General features: G+C 45.6%; 1 protein-coding gene across 3 annotated transcripts in view; it reads right to left on the reverse strand.

The window, feature by feature from the left end:
• Nucleotides 1-19,332, reverse strand: part of LOC138642123 (collagen alpha-1(VI) chain-like) — a 181,884-nt gene that overhangs the window by 86,023 nt on the left and 76,529 nt on the right. For all 3 annotated transcript variants that reach the window (XR_011314000.1, XM_069730059.1, XM_069730058.1), the window contains exons 18-21: nucleotides 15,475-15,510; nucleotides 8,762-8,824; nucleotides 8,337-8,399; nucleotides 8,168-8,230 (exon numbers count right to left, since the gene is read on the reverse strand). Coding sequence is in view for 2 of the 3 variants with exons in the window: in XM_069730059.1 (XP_069586160.1) it covers nucleotides 8,168-8,230; nucleotides 8,337-8,399; nucleotides 8,762-8,824; nucleotides 15,475-15,510 (225 nt within the window). In the remaining variant the exon portion in view is untranslated. The remainder of the gene's footprint in view (nucleotides 1-8,167; nucleotides 8,231-8,336; nucleotides 8,400-8,761; nucleotides 8,825-15,474; nucleotides 15,511-19,332) is intronic.

The raw sequence follows: 19,332 nt of genomic DNA on the forward strand, positions 1-19,332 counted from the left end.
GGCCCCACGCAGTTTTTAAAAATATTTTTTTAAGTAATTTAAAAAAAGGCATGGGGACCCCTCTATTCTTCATAACCAGCCATGATAAAGCTGACAGCTGACGGCTGCAGCCCCCAGCTGTCAGTTTTGCATGTGCTGGTTATCAAATATAGAAGAGACCCCACATCATTTGAAAAAATATATATTTATTTTATAGTACTGGTGCCGGCTGATGATTACTCCCATCAGTGGCACCTGCTGTTAGGAGTCGAGTTTCCTCTGCTGCACAGGGGGAATCTCGATCCGTGTCTGCTGCGGTCTCCCATTCAGCATCGGCCGCAGTGGGGTCTGCTCAGCGGAGACGTCGCTCCCAGCGTCTCGCTGAGGCTGATTCTGTGCATAGGGTCACTACTGCCTTTCCTGGCTTTCCTATGGTACCCTGCACTGATCTGCGGCGAGCAGGCCTCTCTGGGACTAAGTCCTTATTTACACACACTGAGCATGCCCAGGGCAAGGTCTCCCATTGGAGGTCGAGGGTCACATGCTCAGGTACTGCAGCGCATCCCATTGGTCCTCCAGGAAGGTCCTGAAAGGGCAAAACTTCGGTAGCAGCTTCCTGTGCTGCAACTATATAAGCTGCGCATGACCGCACGGCCATGCGCTAGTATTGTCTAAACTTATGTGCTTTGCGCCAGTGTGGTCACATGTGTGTGTGTTCAGGGACCCGGCTGAAATAAGCCCCTAGAATGCTGGCTCCTCCGGCGAGGAGATTGAGTCTGAGTGTATTCAGGGACCCGGCTGAAATAAGCCCCTAGAATGCTGGCTCCTCCGGCGAGGAGTTTTGTGTATTTGTGTGACCACTGACTGCTCTCTGTTTGGACAGTTAGCCTGTGCCTCTGTGGAGTCTAACAGGGCACAGTGCTTTCCTTTCACGGCTACTCAGTGAATTAACTGAGTTAGTCTATACCACCATATAGCTCCGCCGTTTGCTAGCAGCAGGTACTCCTGCACGGTAGACCCCGGGCTGCGAACGCACCAATATCAATAAACATCTCTATTTACTCGGTGCGTTCCGCTAGCCTTAACAGAATACTAGCGCCAGGGTCTGGCTAGTAAATGGCGGACATTCAGCAATCTTTGCGGTATATCCAGCACCTGGAGGGTAGGTTGGCGGCTCTCGAGAGCTCAACCTCAGCTGTGGATGTTACCGCAGTTGCTGTGCAGGCTGCTAGCGTGGCTGCAGCAACCTTGTCCACTGCCACCCCTGTTCCGACATTATCTAACCTCCCGCTGCCAGAAAAATTTTCTGGAAATAGCAAAACTTGTAGGGGATTCGTGAGTCAGTGCTCTATTCACCTCAAGCTCCTGGCTGCACGTTTTCCTACAGAGCGGGCTAAGGTGGGATTTATTGTGTCTCTCTTGTCGGACAGGGCGTTGGAGTGGGCTACGCCGCTGTGGGAGCGTGGTGATCATTTGGTGCAGAGTGCTCCGTTGTTCCTGAGCACTCTGAAACAGGTCTTTTTAGGACCTCAAGTCACCCATGACACAGCGCTCTAACTACTGGCATTAACTCAGGGTGAGTCCTTGGTCAGCCATTTTTCCGTCCGCTTCCGTACTTTAGCTTCCGAGCTGGAGTGGTCGGATAAAGCCCTTATCCCCATATTTTGGAGGCGCCTGGCTGACCACGTTAAGGACGCTCTGGCCACTAGGGAGATTCCTGCCACACTGGAGGAGTTAATAACTGTCTCTACTCGTATTGACCTCCGTTTTAACGAGCGGAGGTTGGAGCGAGCCCAGTGTAGGCAGAGGTTTCGGCTGGCTCCCACCTTCGCCAAACCTTTGGAATCTCCAGTCCAGGCATCCGAGTCACATGAGGCCTTAGAGGTGACACGAGCGGGATCCAAGTCTCAGTCCGCCCGTGCACATGAGGTCCGTCATGTTTGCCAGCAGTCAGGACATCTTGCCTCCAAGGGTCCTCAGCGGTCGGGGAAACATCAGCGTCTAGTGGCAGTTGGAGGAGGTACACTAGACACGGCGACGTTTGCCTCAAAGTTGTCCTTCAAGGGGACAATTACCATAGGCCCATCCACTCTTATGGTCGAGCTATGCGTGGATTCTGGGGCAGAGGGTAACTTTATGTCTTCCGCTTTTGCCCAGCGTCACGCAATACCCTTGGTGATGCTCGCCAAGCCAGTAACCATTCGAGTGGTAAATGGGTCAACACTACCTTCACAGATTACCCACTAAACCATTCCTTTCACGCTATCTGTGTCTCCATCACATCAGGAGATAATCTCCCTATTAGTCATTCCTGAGGGAATTGATGAGGTCCTGTTGGGGATACCATGGCTTCGCTACCATTCTCCTCATATTGAGTGGTCCTCTGGGAGAATTTTGGGATGGAGTAAATCCTGCGAGGGTAGATGTCAGAGGGAGTGCGTTCAGGTTGCTACTACACAGGTACCCGCAGATCTTTCCTCTCTCCCCAAGCACTATTGGCCCTATGCAGACGTGTTCTCCAAAAGAGCTGCGGAGACCCTTCCGCCTCACCGCCCCTATGACTGTCCTATTGACCTCTTGCCTGGTGCTGAGCCTCCCCGGGGTCGAGTCTATCCATTATCTCTCCCGGAGACGGAGGCAATGTCCCAGTACATCCAAGAGAATCTGGCAAGAGGATTCTTTAGGAAGTCAGTGTCACCGGCAGGGGCTGGGTTCTTCTTCGTACAGAAGAAGACTGGAGACTTACGTCCATGCATAGACTACAGGGGTCTTAACGCCATCACCGTTAAGAACAAGTACCCATTACCCCTGATATCTGAGCTTTTTGATAGGCTACGGGGAGCAAGGGTATTTACAAAGTTAGATCTGCGGGGTGCTTACAACCTGATTCGCATCCGTGAGGGGGATGAATGGAAGACGGCTTTTAACACCAGGGATGGACACTATGAATATCTGGTGATGCCCTTCGGGCTCTGTAATGCCCCAGCCGTTTTCCAAGACTTTGTGAACGACATCTTCTGGGATATGCTCACCACCTCGGTCGTAGTCTATCTGGATGATATTCTCATCTACTCTCCAGATATTGACTCCCATCGGAGAGATGTTCGCAAAGTCTTCGACCTCTTACGGGCAAACTCCCTCTACGCCAAGTTGGAGAAGTGTGTGTTTGAGCAGGAGTCCTTGCCTTTCCTTGGTTATATCATCTCTGCCCAGGGTTTGGCTATGGATCCTGCCAAGCTACAGGCTGTAATGGACTGGCAGGAACCCCATTCTCTTAAAGCGGTGCAGCGCTTTATGGGGTTCATTAATTACTATCGCCAGTTCATTCCACACTTCTCAACTTTGGTAGCTCCCTTGGTTGCCCTCACCAAGAAGGGAGCAAATCCCAAGTTGTGGTCAGAGGAGGTCTCCAAGGCTTTTCTCTCGATTAAGTCACACTTCGCTAGCGCTCCCATCCTACATCGCCCCGATGTAGATAAACCATTTATCTTGGAGGTGGATGCCTCATCCGTTGGTGCTGGAGCAGTCCTTTTCCAAAAGGATGCTCAAGGTCGGAAGCATCCTTGCTTCTTCTTCTCTAAGACCTTCTCACCAGCGGAGATGAATTATTACATCGGGGACAGGGAGTTGCTAGCCATGAAGTTGGCTTTTTCAGAGTGGAGACACCTCTTGGAGGGAGCTCGATTTCCCTTCCAAGTCTTCACTGACCACAAGAACTTGGTGTATATACAGACGGCTCAGCGGCTGAATTCTCGCCAGGCTAGATGGTCCCTGTTCTTCTCCCGGTTCCATTTTACTCTCCATTTTCTCTCCGGGGAGAAGAACGTTCGTGCCGACGCTCTCTCCCGCTCCGTAGTGTCATCTGAGGAGGAGGAGGAGCCTCGGCTTATTGTCCCTTCTGAGAGCCTGAGAACTGTAGCTCCGGTTTCGCTAGAGTCTGTGCCCCCGGGCAAGACTTTCGTGCCAGCTAACTTGCGACCGGAGGTTCTCTCTTGGGCTCACTCCTCCAGAGTGGGTGGGCATTTTGGGACCAAGAGGACATCTGAGCTTTTGGCGAGAACATACTGGTGGCCGCATATGGCCCGAGATGTCAGGGACTATATTCAGGCGTGCGTTTCTTGCGCCCAGAATCGGTCTCCTCGGCAATGGCCTGCTGGGTTGCTTTACCCTCTACCGGTGGCAGACAGGCCCTGGGAGATGGTTGGGATGGACTTTGTGGTGGGCTTACCCAAGTCGCGTAGCTGCTCCGTTATTTGGGTTGTCACCGACCATTTCTCTAAGATGGTGCATTTGGTGTCGCTCCCTCAGTTACCTTCTGCACGGGCCTTGGCGGTGTTGTTCATTAAACACATTTTCCGATTACATGGTATGCCTGATAAGATTGTCAGCGATCGGGGTCCCCAGTTCGCGTCTCGGTTTTGGAGAGAGCTCTGCCGTTTACTCAGCATAGAGTTGAACCTCTCCTCTGCATATCATCCTGAGACCAATGGGTTGGTGGAGAGAACCAACCAGACTCTGGTGACATATTTGCGACATTTCGTCTCTGCTAGGCAGGATGACTGGGCATCTTTGCTACCTTGGGCGGAATTTGCCTTGAACAACGCCGTAGCCGATTCCACTGGCCAGACTCCTTTTCTCCTTAATTACGGCCAGCATCCGCGTGTCCCTGTGCCCATGCCCGTGTCATCCACCGATTCTAGGGTGGCAGACTGGGCGGTGGAGGCACGTGACATCTGGGACCGCACACAGGATGCCATCCGGGCCTCCAAGGAGAGAATGAGGGTTTCGGCTGATACACATCGGCGCCCCGCTCCGGTCTTTGCTCCTGGCGACTTAGTGTGGCTCTCCGCCCGTAACATCAGGCTGCGAGTTGAGTCCACTAAGTTTGCTCCTCGCTACATTGGCCCGTTTAAGGTTCTGGAACAGGTCAACCCTGTGGTCTACCGTTTGGCTATTCCTCCACGCCTTGGTATCACCGATACTTTTCACGTTTCCCTCTTAAAGCCCGTTCGTTTGTCCCGGTTTTCTGAGTCATCTGCTGGGACATCGGGTTCATCCACGGATGAGTTTGAGGTGAATGCTATTGTGGGGTGCAAGGTGGTACGTGGCAAGAAATTTTATCTGGTGGACTGGAAGGGTCACGGCCCAGAGGATAGAACCTGGGAGCCTGTGGAGCACATTCGGGCTCCGCTGCTTATTGCAGCTTTTGAGCGTAGTGAGGCTCAAGGGGGGGGCCCTAGGAGGGGGGGTAATGTTAGGAGTCGAGTTTCCTCTGCTGCACAGGGGGGATCTCGATCCGTGTCTGCTGCGGTCTCCCATTCAGCATCGGCCGCAGTGGGCTCTGCTCAGCGGAGACGTCGCTCCCAGCGTCTCGCTGAGGCTGATTCTGTGCATAGCGTCACTACTGCCTTTCCTGGCTTTCCTATGGTACCCTGCACTGATCTGCGGCGAGCAGGCCTCTCTGGGACTAAGTCCTTATTTACACACACTGAGCATGCCCAGGGCAAGGTCTCCCATTGGAGGTCGAGGGTCACATGCTCAGGTACTGCAGCGCATCCCATTGGTCCTCCAGGAAGGTCCTGAAAGGGCAAAACTTCGGTAGCAGCTTCCTGTGCTGCAACTATATAAGCTGCGCATGACCGCACGGCCATGCGCTAGTATTGTCTAAACTTATGTGCTTTGCGCCAGTGTGGTCACATGTGTGTGTGTTCAGGGACCCGGCTGAAATAAGCCCCTAGAATGCTGGCTCCTCCGGCGAGGAGATTGAGTCTGAGTGTATTCAGGGACCCGGCTGAAATAAGCCCCTAGAATGCTGGCTCCTCCGGCGAGGAGTTTTGTGTATTTGTGTGACCACTGACTGCTCTCTGTTTGGACAGTTAGCCTGTGCCTCTGTGGAGTCTAACAGGGCACAGTGCTTTCCTTTCACGGCTACTCAGTGAATTAACTGAGTTAGTCTATACCGCCATATAGCTCCGCCGTTTGCTAGCAGCAGGTACTCCTGCACGGTGGACCCCGGGCTGCGAACGCACCAATATCAATAAACATCTCTATTTACTCGGTGCGTTCCGCTAGCCTTAACACCTGCTCTCCCTGTTTTCAGCAACAGCAGGTGTAGGCTAATGGGAGTAGTACTCTCTTATCAGCTGATGTCTGTGACCAGAGGTAAACTATTTAAAGCCGGGTCACAGCTTCTGGCTAACGCTGTCATCTGACTGCAGCTCTCGGACCAGTGGTAATGATCTTACCGCTGATGAATGCCTGTATTTGCTGGCCTGTCATGCAGATGACAGCGTGGCTAACCACAGATGTTCAGGTCCTCCATTCATCTGAATGGTGACCGTGTTCGGGTAACGTTCTGGTACCTGAACCAAACTTTTTTTTAGATGTTTTCCTGAACCCGCTGGACCCAAACATCCATGGGTTCGTCCATCACTAACTACAAACATTAATTATGCAATTACATCTATTTAACCTGGTTAATATATACATATTATATGATCCATATTACAGCGAACATATAATACAAGCATCTGTATTATAAAAAGACCGACATAAAAATTCAGTGCAATCCTCATATACAGTGTTTTATGCCTTAAATATCCATAAACAGTGTATAGATCTTGATTACAGAGATGATTCCCCCAATAATTATTATTACATACAGTTTAAAGATCATTTCAGCTCCATTCTCGGTATCCTTTACTTCCTACTGCACATTTCTGCCATGTCATAGCTCGACGTTCTGACCAATGGGAAAGTTCTCTGATGTCACATTTCAGTCTATCTATCTATCTATCTATCTATCTATCTATCTATCTATCTATCTATCTATCTATCTAGCAATATAAAAAATGGAACAGCACAAAACCTTTATTAATCTTCGGGTGCAGAGCCCAAGACAACCTGTCCACTGGTTGCTTTTAGTCCATATACTTCACAAAAAACAGGCAGCACTCCATATTCTTCAAGATAATATGCAGGAATTTATTTAACCCACATCTCCGTGCAACGTTTCGGCTCTGAATGAGCCTTTCTCAAGCAGTGAGTTTAGCTTCATACAGCATATATATAGAGACATTCCCATCATCCCCTGATCATAGCCAATTAGTTAATCTCATGTATATTACAAATAATTATAATTTGCATAAAAGTGCTTCAGTGCCATAGGTGTACAGTGTTCACATATCGTTACCGCTTCACCCAAATAATAACCATATGCTTATTTGTTCAGTTACACTTACCGCTGGAGGGACATGCTGTCCATGGAAAACCTGCATGCTATCTGCGTTCTAAACAACCTACTGCGCATGTCTCAGCCCTTCTGGTTACAACATAGTCACATGTCAGACTGGAGGCCAATCAACAATCAGTGTAGCGTAACTAAGAAACGGCGCATGCGCAGTAGCGTCTATAATCGCCATCTTAGTTGTGGCATACCTATCAGGGCATATTTAGAGGCCATTCTAGATGTGGCAAATCTTCTAAGGAGTTAACAGATGCGATCCATACTTATGTTACTTGTGACACACAGCGCTCATGGAAAATAGTTATTCAGCTTTTACTTAATGCCTCCTTTCATATATCACATGGTATGACTTAATTTACACCACATCATAGTTCAATTAGGCAACAGCGCCCTTTCTCCACCATACGGACACATGTAAATGTGCTTAATCCCGCTTCAACAGACCAGACATGGCCTTTATTCAGACCACAACCTAGCAGTCAAACAGTGTCTAGAGGGTGCACCAAACCTTTTTCAGGCCGAGTGACTCCACTCATGACCCCTGCACAGCAGTAGCACATTAGTCCTGGCTAATGTGAACAGATACATGGCTTTATGTTGAAATAAAAAGTCAACCATTGTATCAAACTCCGTTTCTGGCCACCAATTCATTTGCCAAACCATTACAGAAATTATGAGAAATGCTGAAAAAATATCTTTAGAGCCGAAACGTTGCACGGAGATGTGGGTTAAATAAATTCCTGCATATTATCTTGAAGAATATGGAGTGCTGCCTGTTTTTTGTGAAGTATCTATCTATCTATCTATCTATCTATCTATCTATCTATCTATCTATCTATCTATCTATCTATCTATCATCTATCTATTTATCTATCTATCTGATATAGTCCAACCTCTCAGTTTAGATTAATACATATAGTAAAACCTAATAATAGTAAATACCTCAGTTCCATCAAGACCTGGCTCACCCTTAATACCATTTATTCCAATCACTCCAGCTTCCCCCTATAATTAAAATATAAAAAGATATATTAAAAAATAAATTAAATTATTATATCATTGGAAACAGTAATTTTAGTAACTATTATCAAATATAGACAAATGTTCTTACAATGCATCCATTTTCGCCAGTCATGCCTTCATGTCCTGTTGGTCCAAGGGGTCCATCTTTACCCTACAAAACCAATGAAAAGGTACTAAATAAAACATTAACTACAACTTTTTCTTCAGCTATTGTGATATGGGTGACTGTAATGCTGCATTTGGGTCTTGACATGCTTGGCTTGCTATGATAATGTTTCTGGTATCTGTAGATATAATATTGTGACTGTCCCTATTTATCCTTAATACTATGTACGGTAATTGTGATAAGTGCCTCTTGAGTTGTGCTGTACGTCTACGTATGTTAGTGATATTGAGGAGCTTACTGGAAGTATAAGCAGTCATACTGATGCAACACTAGAAAGTGTCCATGTGTCACATCATCAATCTAAACTAGAGAGGATCACGTTGTATTGTAAATGTCATGATTATTACCTTCTCACCTCGCGATCCTTGATTTCCAGTGGGACCTCTCAAACCTTGTTCTCCTTTTTCACCCTGGAAATATATTGTATTTGTAATGCTTTGATGTCTCCTTAAAGGTGTTGGCCACCTGTGTGGACAGTTTTGTTCTTACTTAAATGCATGCTATTGCACCTAAAAATCATTTTGGCATTTGGGTTTTGTAAAAATGTTTTTCAGTTGGCTCAACACAATGCCCAATCCACTGAAGCCAATGTCTCCTGTAAAAGAATTAAAATAATAAACAACCATATTCCTCACCTGTCCGCCGAGAAGATAATAATCCAATTGTCCCGAGACGCATCTAGCTCTGCTACATCTATATGTCAGGCTGCATTGTTGCATGATACGACTATACAGCCTGCTATCCTGCAGAGTCACTGAGCTGCGCGGTGCTGTCAGCTGGATCAGTTACATCAGTTTTGTCAGGAGGAATGGGCCCAAATTCTGACCGACTATTGTGAGAAGCTTGTCGAAGGATATCCCAAACGGTTGACCCAAGTCATTCAGGTTAAGGGCAATGATACCAAATATTAATAAAAACTTTTGACGGTGCAGTAAGTAATAAAAATGCCTTAAAGGGAAGGTGCACATTTTATTTTTTGTATTAAAAATAATTGTTTATATAAACAATTATTTTTAATACAAATTTACATTTTTTAACTTTAACATTTTTATTATTATTAATTATTTTTTCAGCCACTGGGCGCCGCCATTTTGCTTTGCAGGAGTGTAAGTGTAGCTGCACGACACTTACACTCTGCAAATACGGCAGCTCTGGGCATAGACATCTGCAGTCGGCATCTGACCCTATACTTTACATTGAGCGACTCCCTGCTGTGATCTGACCACGCCTCCTGAGCCACACACATCACAGCAGAGGCAGGAGATCGGCGCCATCTTTCTGGAGCTCATAGTGCATCTGTGAGCTCCAGTTTCCCAGCATAATCGCAGGAGCCCTGTGGTTATAGGAGCCTTACGAGGAGGAGACCAAGGACAGCACAGGAGGGAGAAAGGAGCAGCGCCTGCAGCAGTGAAGTAATATCTGCGGGGGAGGGGGAGCGGTAATCTAATCCTATCCTTTGTGATGCTGACTCTGAGCAGTGTATCTCATCCCATGTGTGTTACTGTGCTGAGCTGTGTATCTAATCCTACTCTGTGTGATACTGTGCTGAGACGTGTATCTAATCCACTCCTGTGTGATACTTACTGAGCTGTGTATATAATCGTCTCCTGTGTGATACTGTCTGCTGAGCTGTGTATCTAATCCTATGTGATACTGTGCTGAGACGTGTATCTAATCCTCTCCTGTGTGATACTGTCTGCTGAGCTTTGTATCTAATCCTATCCTGTGCGATACTGTGGTGAGACGTGTACCTAATCCTCTCCTGTGTGATACTGTCTGCTGAGCTGTGTATCTAATCCTCCTATGTGTGATACTGACTGCTGGGACGTGTATCTGATCCTATCCTATGCACTCCTCTCCCCCCTGTTATGTGTGATCTATATGGCGGTATTATGTGAGATCTATATGGCGGTATTGTGAGAACACTGGCGGTATTATGTGAGAAGTATATGTTGGTATTATGTGTGATCTGTATGGCGGTATTGTGAGAACACTGGCGGTATTATGTGTGAAGTATATGGCGGTATTAAGTGTGATCTATATGGCGGTATTATGTGAAATCTATATGGCGGTATTATGTGAGAACACTATGGCGTCGTTATTTGCGATCTATATGATGGTATTATGTGAGAACTATAGAACAGTATTATGTGTGATCTGTATGGCGGTATTATGTGAGAACACTATGGCAGTATTATCTTCAGAAAGGGGATGCATTCTAGGGTGGTTCTGGCTGAGCAGCTGCACACGGGTCTGGGGTAACAGAGGGGGCAGCATGACCTTCAGTTAGGTAAAGTCAGGGGAGGGCTGGTGAGGCAGCTGAACAGAGGGGTCTCATTTTTATCGTTACTATATGGCTACATTTCCTTCCCAGTGTCATCCCGGACTGTGCCTGTCGCCTTGCTTTCACACATAGCCAGGACAGGATCTGAGGAGGGAATGGGGTCTTTGCATGCAAAGTCTGGATCAGAACAGGCCATCAATCCGCAGAAATGTTTAGTGGATTTCTGTGGAGCAGACAAGCAGTCAGCCCATCCATGTGTATAAAAGACAGCGCTCTATGTACAATCCCTGGCTGCTCCGTGCACTGAACAGGGTCCCCCCCATAGACCAGCACACTGCTCTCCTGAAATACTCTGTGCTGCTGTCACCCTGCTTCCTACACCATATATCTCCCAGAATCCTTGCTGCCTGCCATCCTCGGTGACTGTCTACTTGTCAGTATCACTTTGCAGTCATTAACAAAATGGCTGCTCACTGTGTTCCTGAATATCCTCTCTTATCCCTTAGCAAACAACCTGAAGGGGAGGACAGGAGACATCACACATGTCAGCAGACTCCGCCCATAATTACTGCAGTGCTGTAATGTGAGCTAGTTGTACACTAGGTTTTTGTCAAATTTGAGTAGCTGCTCCCCCCAATGTTTAAAAGTGGAAATGCCAAATCTTTTAATATTATTTACTAAATTATAAACAAATGATAATATTTTTTAAGAAAATTTAAACATTAATTCTTTACATTTTTTCAATCACTGGAAAAAAAAATTTTTTGATGGCACCTTCCCTTTAAACATCTTCTCTCTCTCATTATTCTGGCATTTGGCAAATATTAATAATTATGGTAATATTGAACTGAAAGATAGATAGAATAAAAGCCGGTAATTCATCTGCCGGCTTCTGTAAAATCACTGCAGGAGCCTACAGGATAGAAGAGATGGATCACATACAGTAAATACATATAGAATAGGTAAATATATAGATGTCAGTGATAACTAAAATTAGTAGAGTGTGCTTGCAAATTACTGGAAATGTATTTAATTAATGAAAGATTATTTTACCGAAAAAAAATGGCGTGGGCTCCCACGCAATTTTTGGAACCAGCAGAGGGGAAGGCAGCGACTGGGGGCAGATATTTATAGCCTGGGAAGGGGGTAACACCCATGGAGCTTCCCAGGCTATTAATATCAGCTCAAAGCTGTATACTTAGCCTTTACTGGCTATTAAAATGGGGGCTGATAATAATAGCCTAGGAAGGGGCCATGGATATTGGCCCCCCTGGCTAAAAACATCAGCACTCAGCCACTCCAGAAAAGGTGCATCTCTAAGATGTGCCAATTCCGGCACTTAGCCTCACTCTTTCCACTTGCCCTGTAGCGGTGGCAAGTGGGGTAATAGTTGTGGGGTTAATGTCACCTTTGTATTGAAGGATGACATCAAACCCACCACGGCTTAGTAATGGACGAGGTGTAAATAAGACACCTATCCATTACTAATCCTATAGTTGTTACATGTTAAATAAAGACACAGCCAGAATAAAGTCTTTTAATGAAATAAAATACTAAACACAGTCTTCCCATTTTATTATACACCTAATTCCTGAGACGCCCTCGATCTCCTGTAATAAACATAAAATAAAAAAGCAGCAATATACCATACCTGGACACGTTGAAGCAAGTGTTCACAAAACGGCTGTCATCCTCTCTCTGCCGCACGCCTCTGTAATCCTGCATGTCCGTCTTTTTGTCTAAAGCCCTGATAGTATATTATAGACTATTGGATATATTTCAGCTGGTGAGTGCCACATTTTTTCTTTCTCCATGTCACATTATCATGCTATTTCCATGCTGAGCACCGTTTACCAACTGTGATTTACCGCTATGTTCCTGGTTACAAAATTCACGTCTAAATAAGTAGTGACTTGTTAACCCTAGTTGCTGTTCATTTTCCTCTTGTCATGGACATCTATATATCTACCTATTATATTTGCATTTACTGTATGGAATCCATCTCTTCTATCCTGTCGGCTCCTGCAGTGAATTTACAAAACCCGACAGATGTATTACTGGCTTTTCTTCTATCTCTCTATGCAAATAAATACATATATATATATATATATATATATATATATATACCGTATATACTCGAGTATAAGCCGACCCGAGTATAAGCCGACCCCCCTAATTTTGCCACAAAAAACTGGGAAAACTTATTGACTCGAGTATAAGCCTAGGGTGGAAAATGCAGTAGCTACTCGTAAATTTCAAAAATAAAAATAGATGCTCCATACCGTTCATTATTGCCCCATAGATGCTCCATATAAAACTGTGCTATATAGAATGCTCTATACCGTTCATTATGGCCCCATAGATGCTCCATATAAAGCTGTGCCACATATAATGCTCTGCACCGTTGATTATGGCCCCATAGATGCTCCTTATAAAGCTGTGCCCCATATATATTGCTCTGCACCGTTAATTATGGCCCCATAGATGCTCCTTATAAAGCTGTGCCCCATATACGGTATATTGCTCTGCACCATTGATTATGGCCCCATAGATGCTCCTTATAAAGCTGTGCCCCATATATGGTATATTGCTCTGCACCGTTCATTATTTCCCCATAGATGTGCCATATAATGCTGGGCCATATATAATGCTCTGCACCGTACTTTTTGGCCCCATAGATGCTCCTTATATAATGCTGGGCCATATATAATGCTCTGCACCGTACTTTTTGCCCCATAGATGCTCCTTATGTAATGCTGTGCCATATATAATGCTCTGCACCGTTCTTTATGGCTCCATAGATGCTCCTTATGTAATGCTGTGCCATATATAATGCTCTGCACCTTACTTTTTGGCCCCATAGATGCTCCTTATATAATGCTGTGCCATATATAATGCTCTGCACCGTTCTTTATGGCCCCATAGATGCTCCATATATAATGCTGCTGGTGCTGCCATAAAAAAAAAAATATCACATACTCGCCTCTCTTGCTCAGGGTGCCGGCGCTTTCAATAATTACCTGCTCCTCGTGCGGCTCCGTCTCCAGCACTGACGCTCAGCAGAGGGCACGCACTGACTACGTCACCGCGCCCTCTAACCTGAGCATCACTGCTAGAGGACGCTGCAGACGGAGCCGCACCGGAGCGAGGAGCAGGAAAATATCGCGCAGCGCTGTGCTCCCCTTACCTGCTCCTGGCGCGGTCCCTGCAGTCCCTGGCTTCCCCGGCGCTGCAGCTTCTTCCTGTAATTGAGCGGTCACAGTTACCGATCATTTACAGCAATTAATATGCGGCTCCTCCCCTATGGGAGGTGGAGCCGCCTATTCATTTCTGTAATGAGCGGTGCCATGTGACCACTCAGTACAGGAAGAATCTGCAGCGCCGTGGAAGCCAGGGACTGCAGGGACCGCGCCGCAGCAGGTAAGTATAACTACACAGCCCCCGCTCCCCCTCACCTGCTGACCTCCCGGTATATGACTCGAGTATAAGCCGAGAGGGGGACTTTCAGCCCAAAAAAATGGGCTGAAAATCTCGGCTTATACTCGAGTATATACGATATATATATATATATATATATATATATATATATATACAGTATATGTATTCCATGTGTATATATCTATTCTATCTATTCTATTCTTACCTGTCAGTGTGATTTTACTCTATCTATCTATCTATCTATCTATCTAATATACAGGGTGGGCCATTTATATGGATACACCTAAATAAAATGGGAATGTTAAATAACTAATGACAGAATAAAGTTAAATCCAAGCACACCATTGTTTTTTCTTGTGAAATTCTCAATAAGTTTGATGTGCCATTTGACCCTCTTCCCATTGAAAAAATAAAGTTTGATCCAAAATGGCCACCATAGTCACAACCCATCTTGAAAAGTTTTCCCCCTCCCATATACTAATGTGGCACGAACAGGAGGTTGATATCACCAAGCATTCCCATTTTATTTAGGTGTATCCGTATAAATGGCCCACCCTATATATATATATATATATGTGTGTGTGTTTTGATGAAAATTTCCTTTGAAAATGATGTGTAAATGACATAGAGAATTGCTGTGTATAAAAGCTCATGTTAAAATCGCATTGCATTCGGATAGCAATCGCAGCGCACTTGGATGTAAATCGGATGCTAGGTGTGAAAATCGCATTGTACTCGCATGGCACTTGCATGGCACTCATCCATTTTTTTAGGTCCAGATTACAGAACTTTTTTTTCTCGCATATGGGTATGAGCCCTAATTCAGAGGCTATAGGAACCAAATGGTGCAACATTTTAATGAAACCCAATTACAAAAATAATTTTTAGGTCAATTGCATGCACTAAAGTAAGAAAAAAAATTGTCCACATAGGTGGACAAGCCCTTTAACAGTTAAGTAAACTCTAACATCTGTTGTAAAATACTACAGTGGGTAATCATTTTACATGGGGCCACGTTTAGACGTTAGGCATTTCTTCACTTCCAATGTGGTTTCTACACTGATAATCTATGATATAATACAGTGCAATAAATATGATTTGTATTTTTAAAACCCCTTCACATGTAACAGATTCTTGTGTTGTGGATTTTAGGGCATGCTATAGATTTCCAAACCACAGTAAGCCTCTTGCAAAGGAGCATACCTGTGGCAGATCTACAACCTTTACTTTTGTGTTGGAATATGACCATAGACAATGACATCAAATGTGTAAAATAAAAGGAATACATAAAGTGTTATCATTATACATAAAAAAAACAAATTTTGTGCTTCATCCAACCTTTTTCCCTGTAGTACCACGCTTGCCAAGGTCACCCTGTGAAGGAAAAGTATGCAATAAAATTGGAATATTTCAAATTGAATGATTGAGAAGCAAAAGAGAATTAATCCACAATAATGATTAGAAAGTAAGAAGTCTTTTATGCATTTGTAAGTGATGGCAACTAACAAGCATTACAGTTAGTGATGAGCGAGCACTAAAATGCTCGGGTGCTCATTGCTCGGGTCGAGCAAATTGGAATACTTGGGTACTCGACCCGAGCAACGAGCCCAATGTAAGTCTATGGGAAACCGGAGTATTTTTACCGCGATCCCCCCGGGGGTCCCTTTGAGGTCTAAAAATGTCATAAAATGATGGAAACACTGCTCAAATGAAACAGGAACATCATGGGGATCGCCCTGGAAGCATTTCTGACTTCTAGGTCACAGCTGTAAGCAATGTTGTCAGAGTTTCATGCCATTTTTACAGGTGCACCCAAAAACATACAAAAAAACCAAGAAACCAAAATGGATTTTGTTGGGAAATATGTTAAGGTACATCCTTTCCAGGGTAATGACTTGTATATAAGGCAAAATAATTTACCCCAGATCAAAATGTTCCTCCACCACTTGGGCTATGTTCACATGCAACATTTTTGATGCGTTTTCCACTTTAACATTGCTTTCAACCAAAACAAATGCATTCACTGGGAAATGTCATTGTGACATTTAACAACCCTAGCTGGCCATGTGGTGTGTGACACATAAGGAGACACATCTTGTCTCAATTATGAAGGAGGGACTCTTAAAGTCACAAAGCCTATTTTTAGAGGGGCATCAGGTGGCATTAATATTCTTAAAGCATCATTATTAAACAGTGGGTCTCCTATGCTGTTATTGCCTATGCAGTGAGTGGCTGGGCTGCCAAGAGTTACAACCAATACCCCCTTTCATGAGAGGTACAGGAGGGACTCCAGAAAAAATGTTTAATTGAATGCAAGGCCTGCCCTGCTACCTGTTATGAAAGGCAATTCAGTACTACAATGGACATAGCGGTCAGAGCACATACAGTTATCTGACAATAACCCAAAATCATAGAACGAGCTCTGAGACGTGGGAACTCTGCAGACCGCAATCCCTAATCCTCTCCAAACAACACTAGAGGCAGCCGTGGATTGCGCCTAACTCTGCCTATGCAACTCGGCACAGCCTGAGAAACTAACTAGCCTGAAGATAGAAAATAAGCCTACCTTGCCTCAGAGAAATACCCCAAAGGAAAAGGCAGCCCCCCACATATAATGACTGTGAGTTAAGATGAAAAGACAAACGTAGAGATGAAATAGATTCAGCAAAGTGAGGCCCGACTTTCTTAACAGATCGAGGATAGAAAAGGTAACTTTGCGGTCTACACAAAACCCTAAAGAACACCACGCAAAGGGGGCAAAAAGACCCTCCGTACCGAACTAACGGCACGGAGGTACACCCTTTGCGTCCCAGAGCTTCCAGCAACAAATTAGACAAGCTGGACAGAAAAAATAGCAAACAAATAGCAAAGAAGAACTTAGCTATGCAGAGCAGCAGGCCACAGGAATGATCCAGGGAAAAGCAAGTCTAACACTGGAACATTGACAGGAAGCCAGGATCAAAGCATTAGGTGGAGTTAAGTAGAGAAGCAGCTAACGACCTCACCAGATCACCTGAGGGAGAAAACTCAGAAGCCGCAGTACCACTTCCCTCCACCAACAGAAGCTCACAGAGAGAATCAGCCGAAGTACCACTTGTGACCACAGGAGGGAGCTATGCCACAGAATTCACAACAGTACCTTCCCCTTGAGGAGGGGTCACCGAACCCTCACCAGAGCCCCCAGGCCGACCAGGATGAGCCACATGAAAGGCACGAACAAGATCGGGAGCATGGACATCAGAGGCAAAAACCCAGGAATTATCTTCCTGAGCATAACCCTTCCATTTAACCAGATACTGGAGTTTCCGTCTAGAAACACGAGAATCCAAAATCTTCTCCGCAATATACTCCAATTCCCCCTCCACCAAAACCGGGGCAGGAGGATCAGCAGATGGAACCATAGGTGCCACGTATCTCCGCAACAATGACCTATGGAATACGTTATGTATGGAAAAAGAATCTGGAAGGGTCAGACGAAAAGACACAGGATTAAGAACCTCAGAAATCCTATACGGACCAATGAAACGAGGTTTAAACTTAGGAGAGGAAACCTTCATAGGAATATGACGAGAAGATAACCAAACCAGATCCCCAACACGAAGTCGGGGACCCACACGGCGTCTGCGATTAGCGAAACGTTGAGCCTTCTCCTGGGACAAGGTCAAATTGTCCACTACATGAGTCCAAATCTGCTGCAACCTGTCCACCACAGTATCCACACCAGGACAGTCCGAAGACTCAACCTGTCCTGAAGAGAAGCGAGGATGGAACCCAGAATTGCAGAAAAATGGCGAAACCAAGGTAGCCGAGCTGGCCCGATTATTAAGGGCGAACTCAGCCAAAGGCAAAAAGGACACCCAGTCATCCTGATCGGCAGAAACAAAGCATCTCAGATATGTTTCCAAGGTCTGATTGGTTCGTTCGGTCTGGCCATTAGTCTGAGGATGGAAAGCCGAGGAAAAAAAAAAAGTCAATGCCCATCCTACCACAAAAGGCTCGCCAAAACCTTGAAACAAACTGGGAACCTCTGTCAGAAACGATATTCTCTGGAATGCCATGTAAACGAACCACATGCTGGAAGAACAATGGCACCAAATCAGAGGAGGAAGGCAATTTAGACAAGGGTACCAGATGGACCATCTTAGAAAAGCGATCACAGACCACCCAAATGACTGACATCTTTTGAGAAACGGGAAGATCAGAAATAAAATCCATAGAGATATGTGTCCAAGGCCTCTTCGGGACCGGCAAGGGCAAAAGCAACCCACTGGCACGAGAACAGCAGGGCTTAGCCCGAGCACAAATCCCACAGGACTGCACAAAAACACGCACATCCCGCGACAGAGACGGCCACCAAAAGGATCTAGCCACCAACTCTCTGGTACCAAAGATTCCCGGATGACCAGCCAACACCGAACAATGAACCTCAGAGATAACTTTATTGGTCCACCTATCAGGGACAAACAGTCTCTCCGCTGGACAACGATCAGGTTTATTAGCCTGAAATTTTTGCAGCACCCGCCGCAAATCAGGGGAGATGGCAGACACAATTACTCCCTCCTTGAGGATACCTGCCGGCTCAGACAAACCCGGAGAGTCGGGCACAAAACTCCTAGACAGAGCATCCGCCTTCACATTTTTAGAGCCCGGAAGGTACGAAATCACAAAGTCAAAACGGGCAAAAAACAGCGACCAACGAGCCTGTCTAGGATTCAACCGCTTAGCAGACTCAAGATAAGTCAAGTTCTTATGATCAGTCAATACCACCACGCGATGCTTAGCTCCTTCAAGCCAATGACGCCACTCCTCGAATGCCCACTTCATGGCCAGCAACTCTCGGTTGCCCACATCATAATTTCGCTCAGCAGCCGAAAACTTCCTGGAAAAAAAAAGCGCATGGTTTCATCAATGAGCAATCAGAACATCTCTGCGACAAAACAGCCCCTGCTCCAATCTCAGAAGCATCAACCTCGACCTGGAACGGAAGAGAAACATCTGGTTGACACAACACAGGGGCAGAAGAAAAACGACGCTTCAACTCTTGAAAAGCTTCCACAGCAGCAGAAGACCAATTGACCAAATCAGCACCCTTCTTGGTCAAATCGGTCAATGGTTTGGCAATACTAGAAAAATTGCAGATGAAGCGACGATAAAAATTAGCAAAGCCCAGGAACTTTTGCAGACTTTTCAGAGATG

Source organism: Ranitomeya imitator, chromosome 6 (assembly GCF_032444005.1).
Source record: "Ranitomeya imitator isolate aRanImi1 chromosome 6, aRanImi1.pri, whole genome shotgun sequence".
Taxonomy (NCBI): domain Eukaryota; kingdom Metazoa; phylum Chordata; class Amphibia; order Anura; family Dendrobatidae; genus Ranitomeya; species Ranitomeya imitator.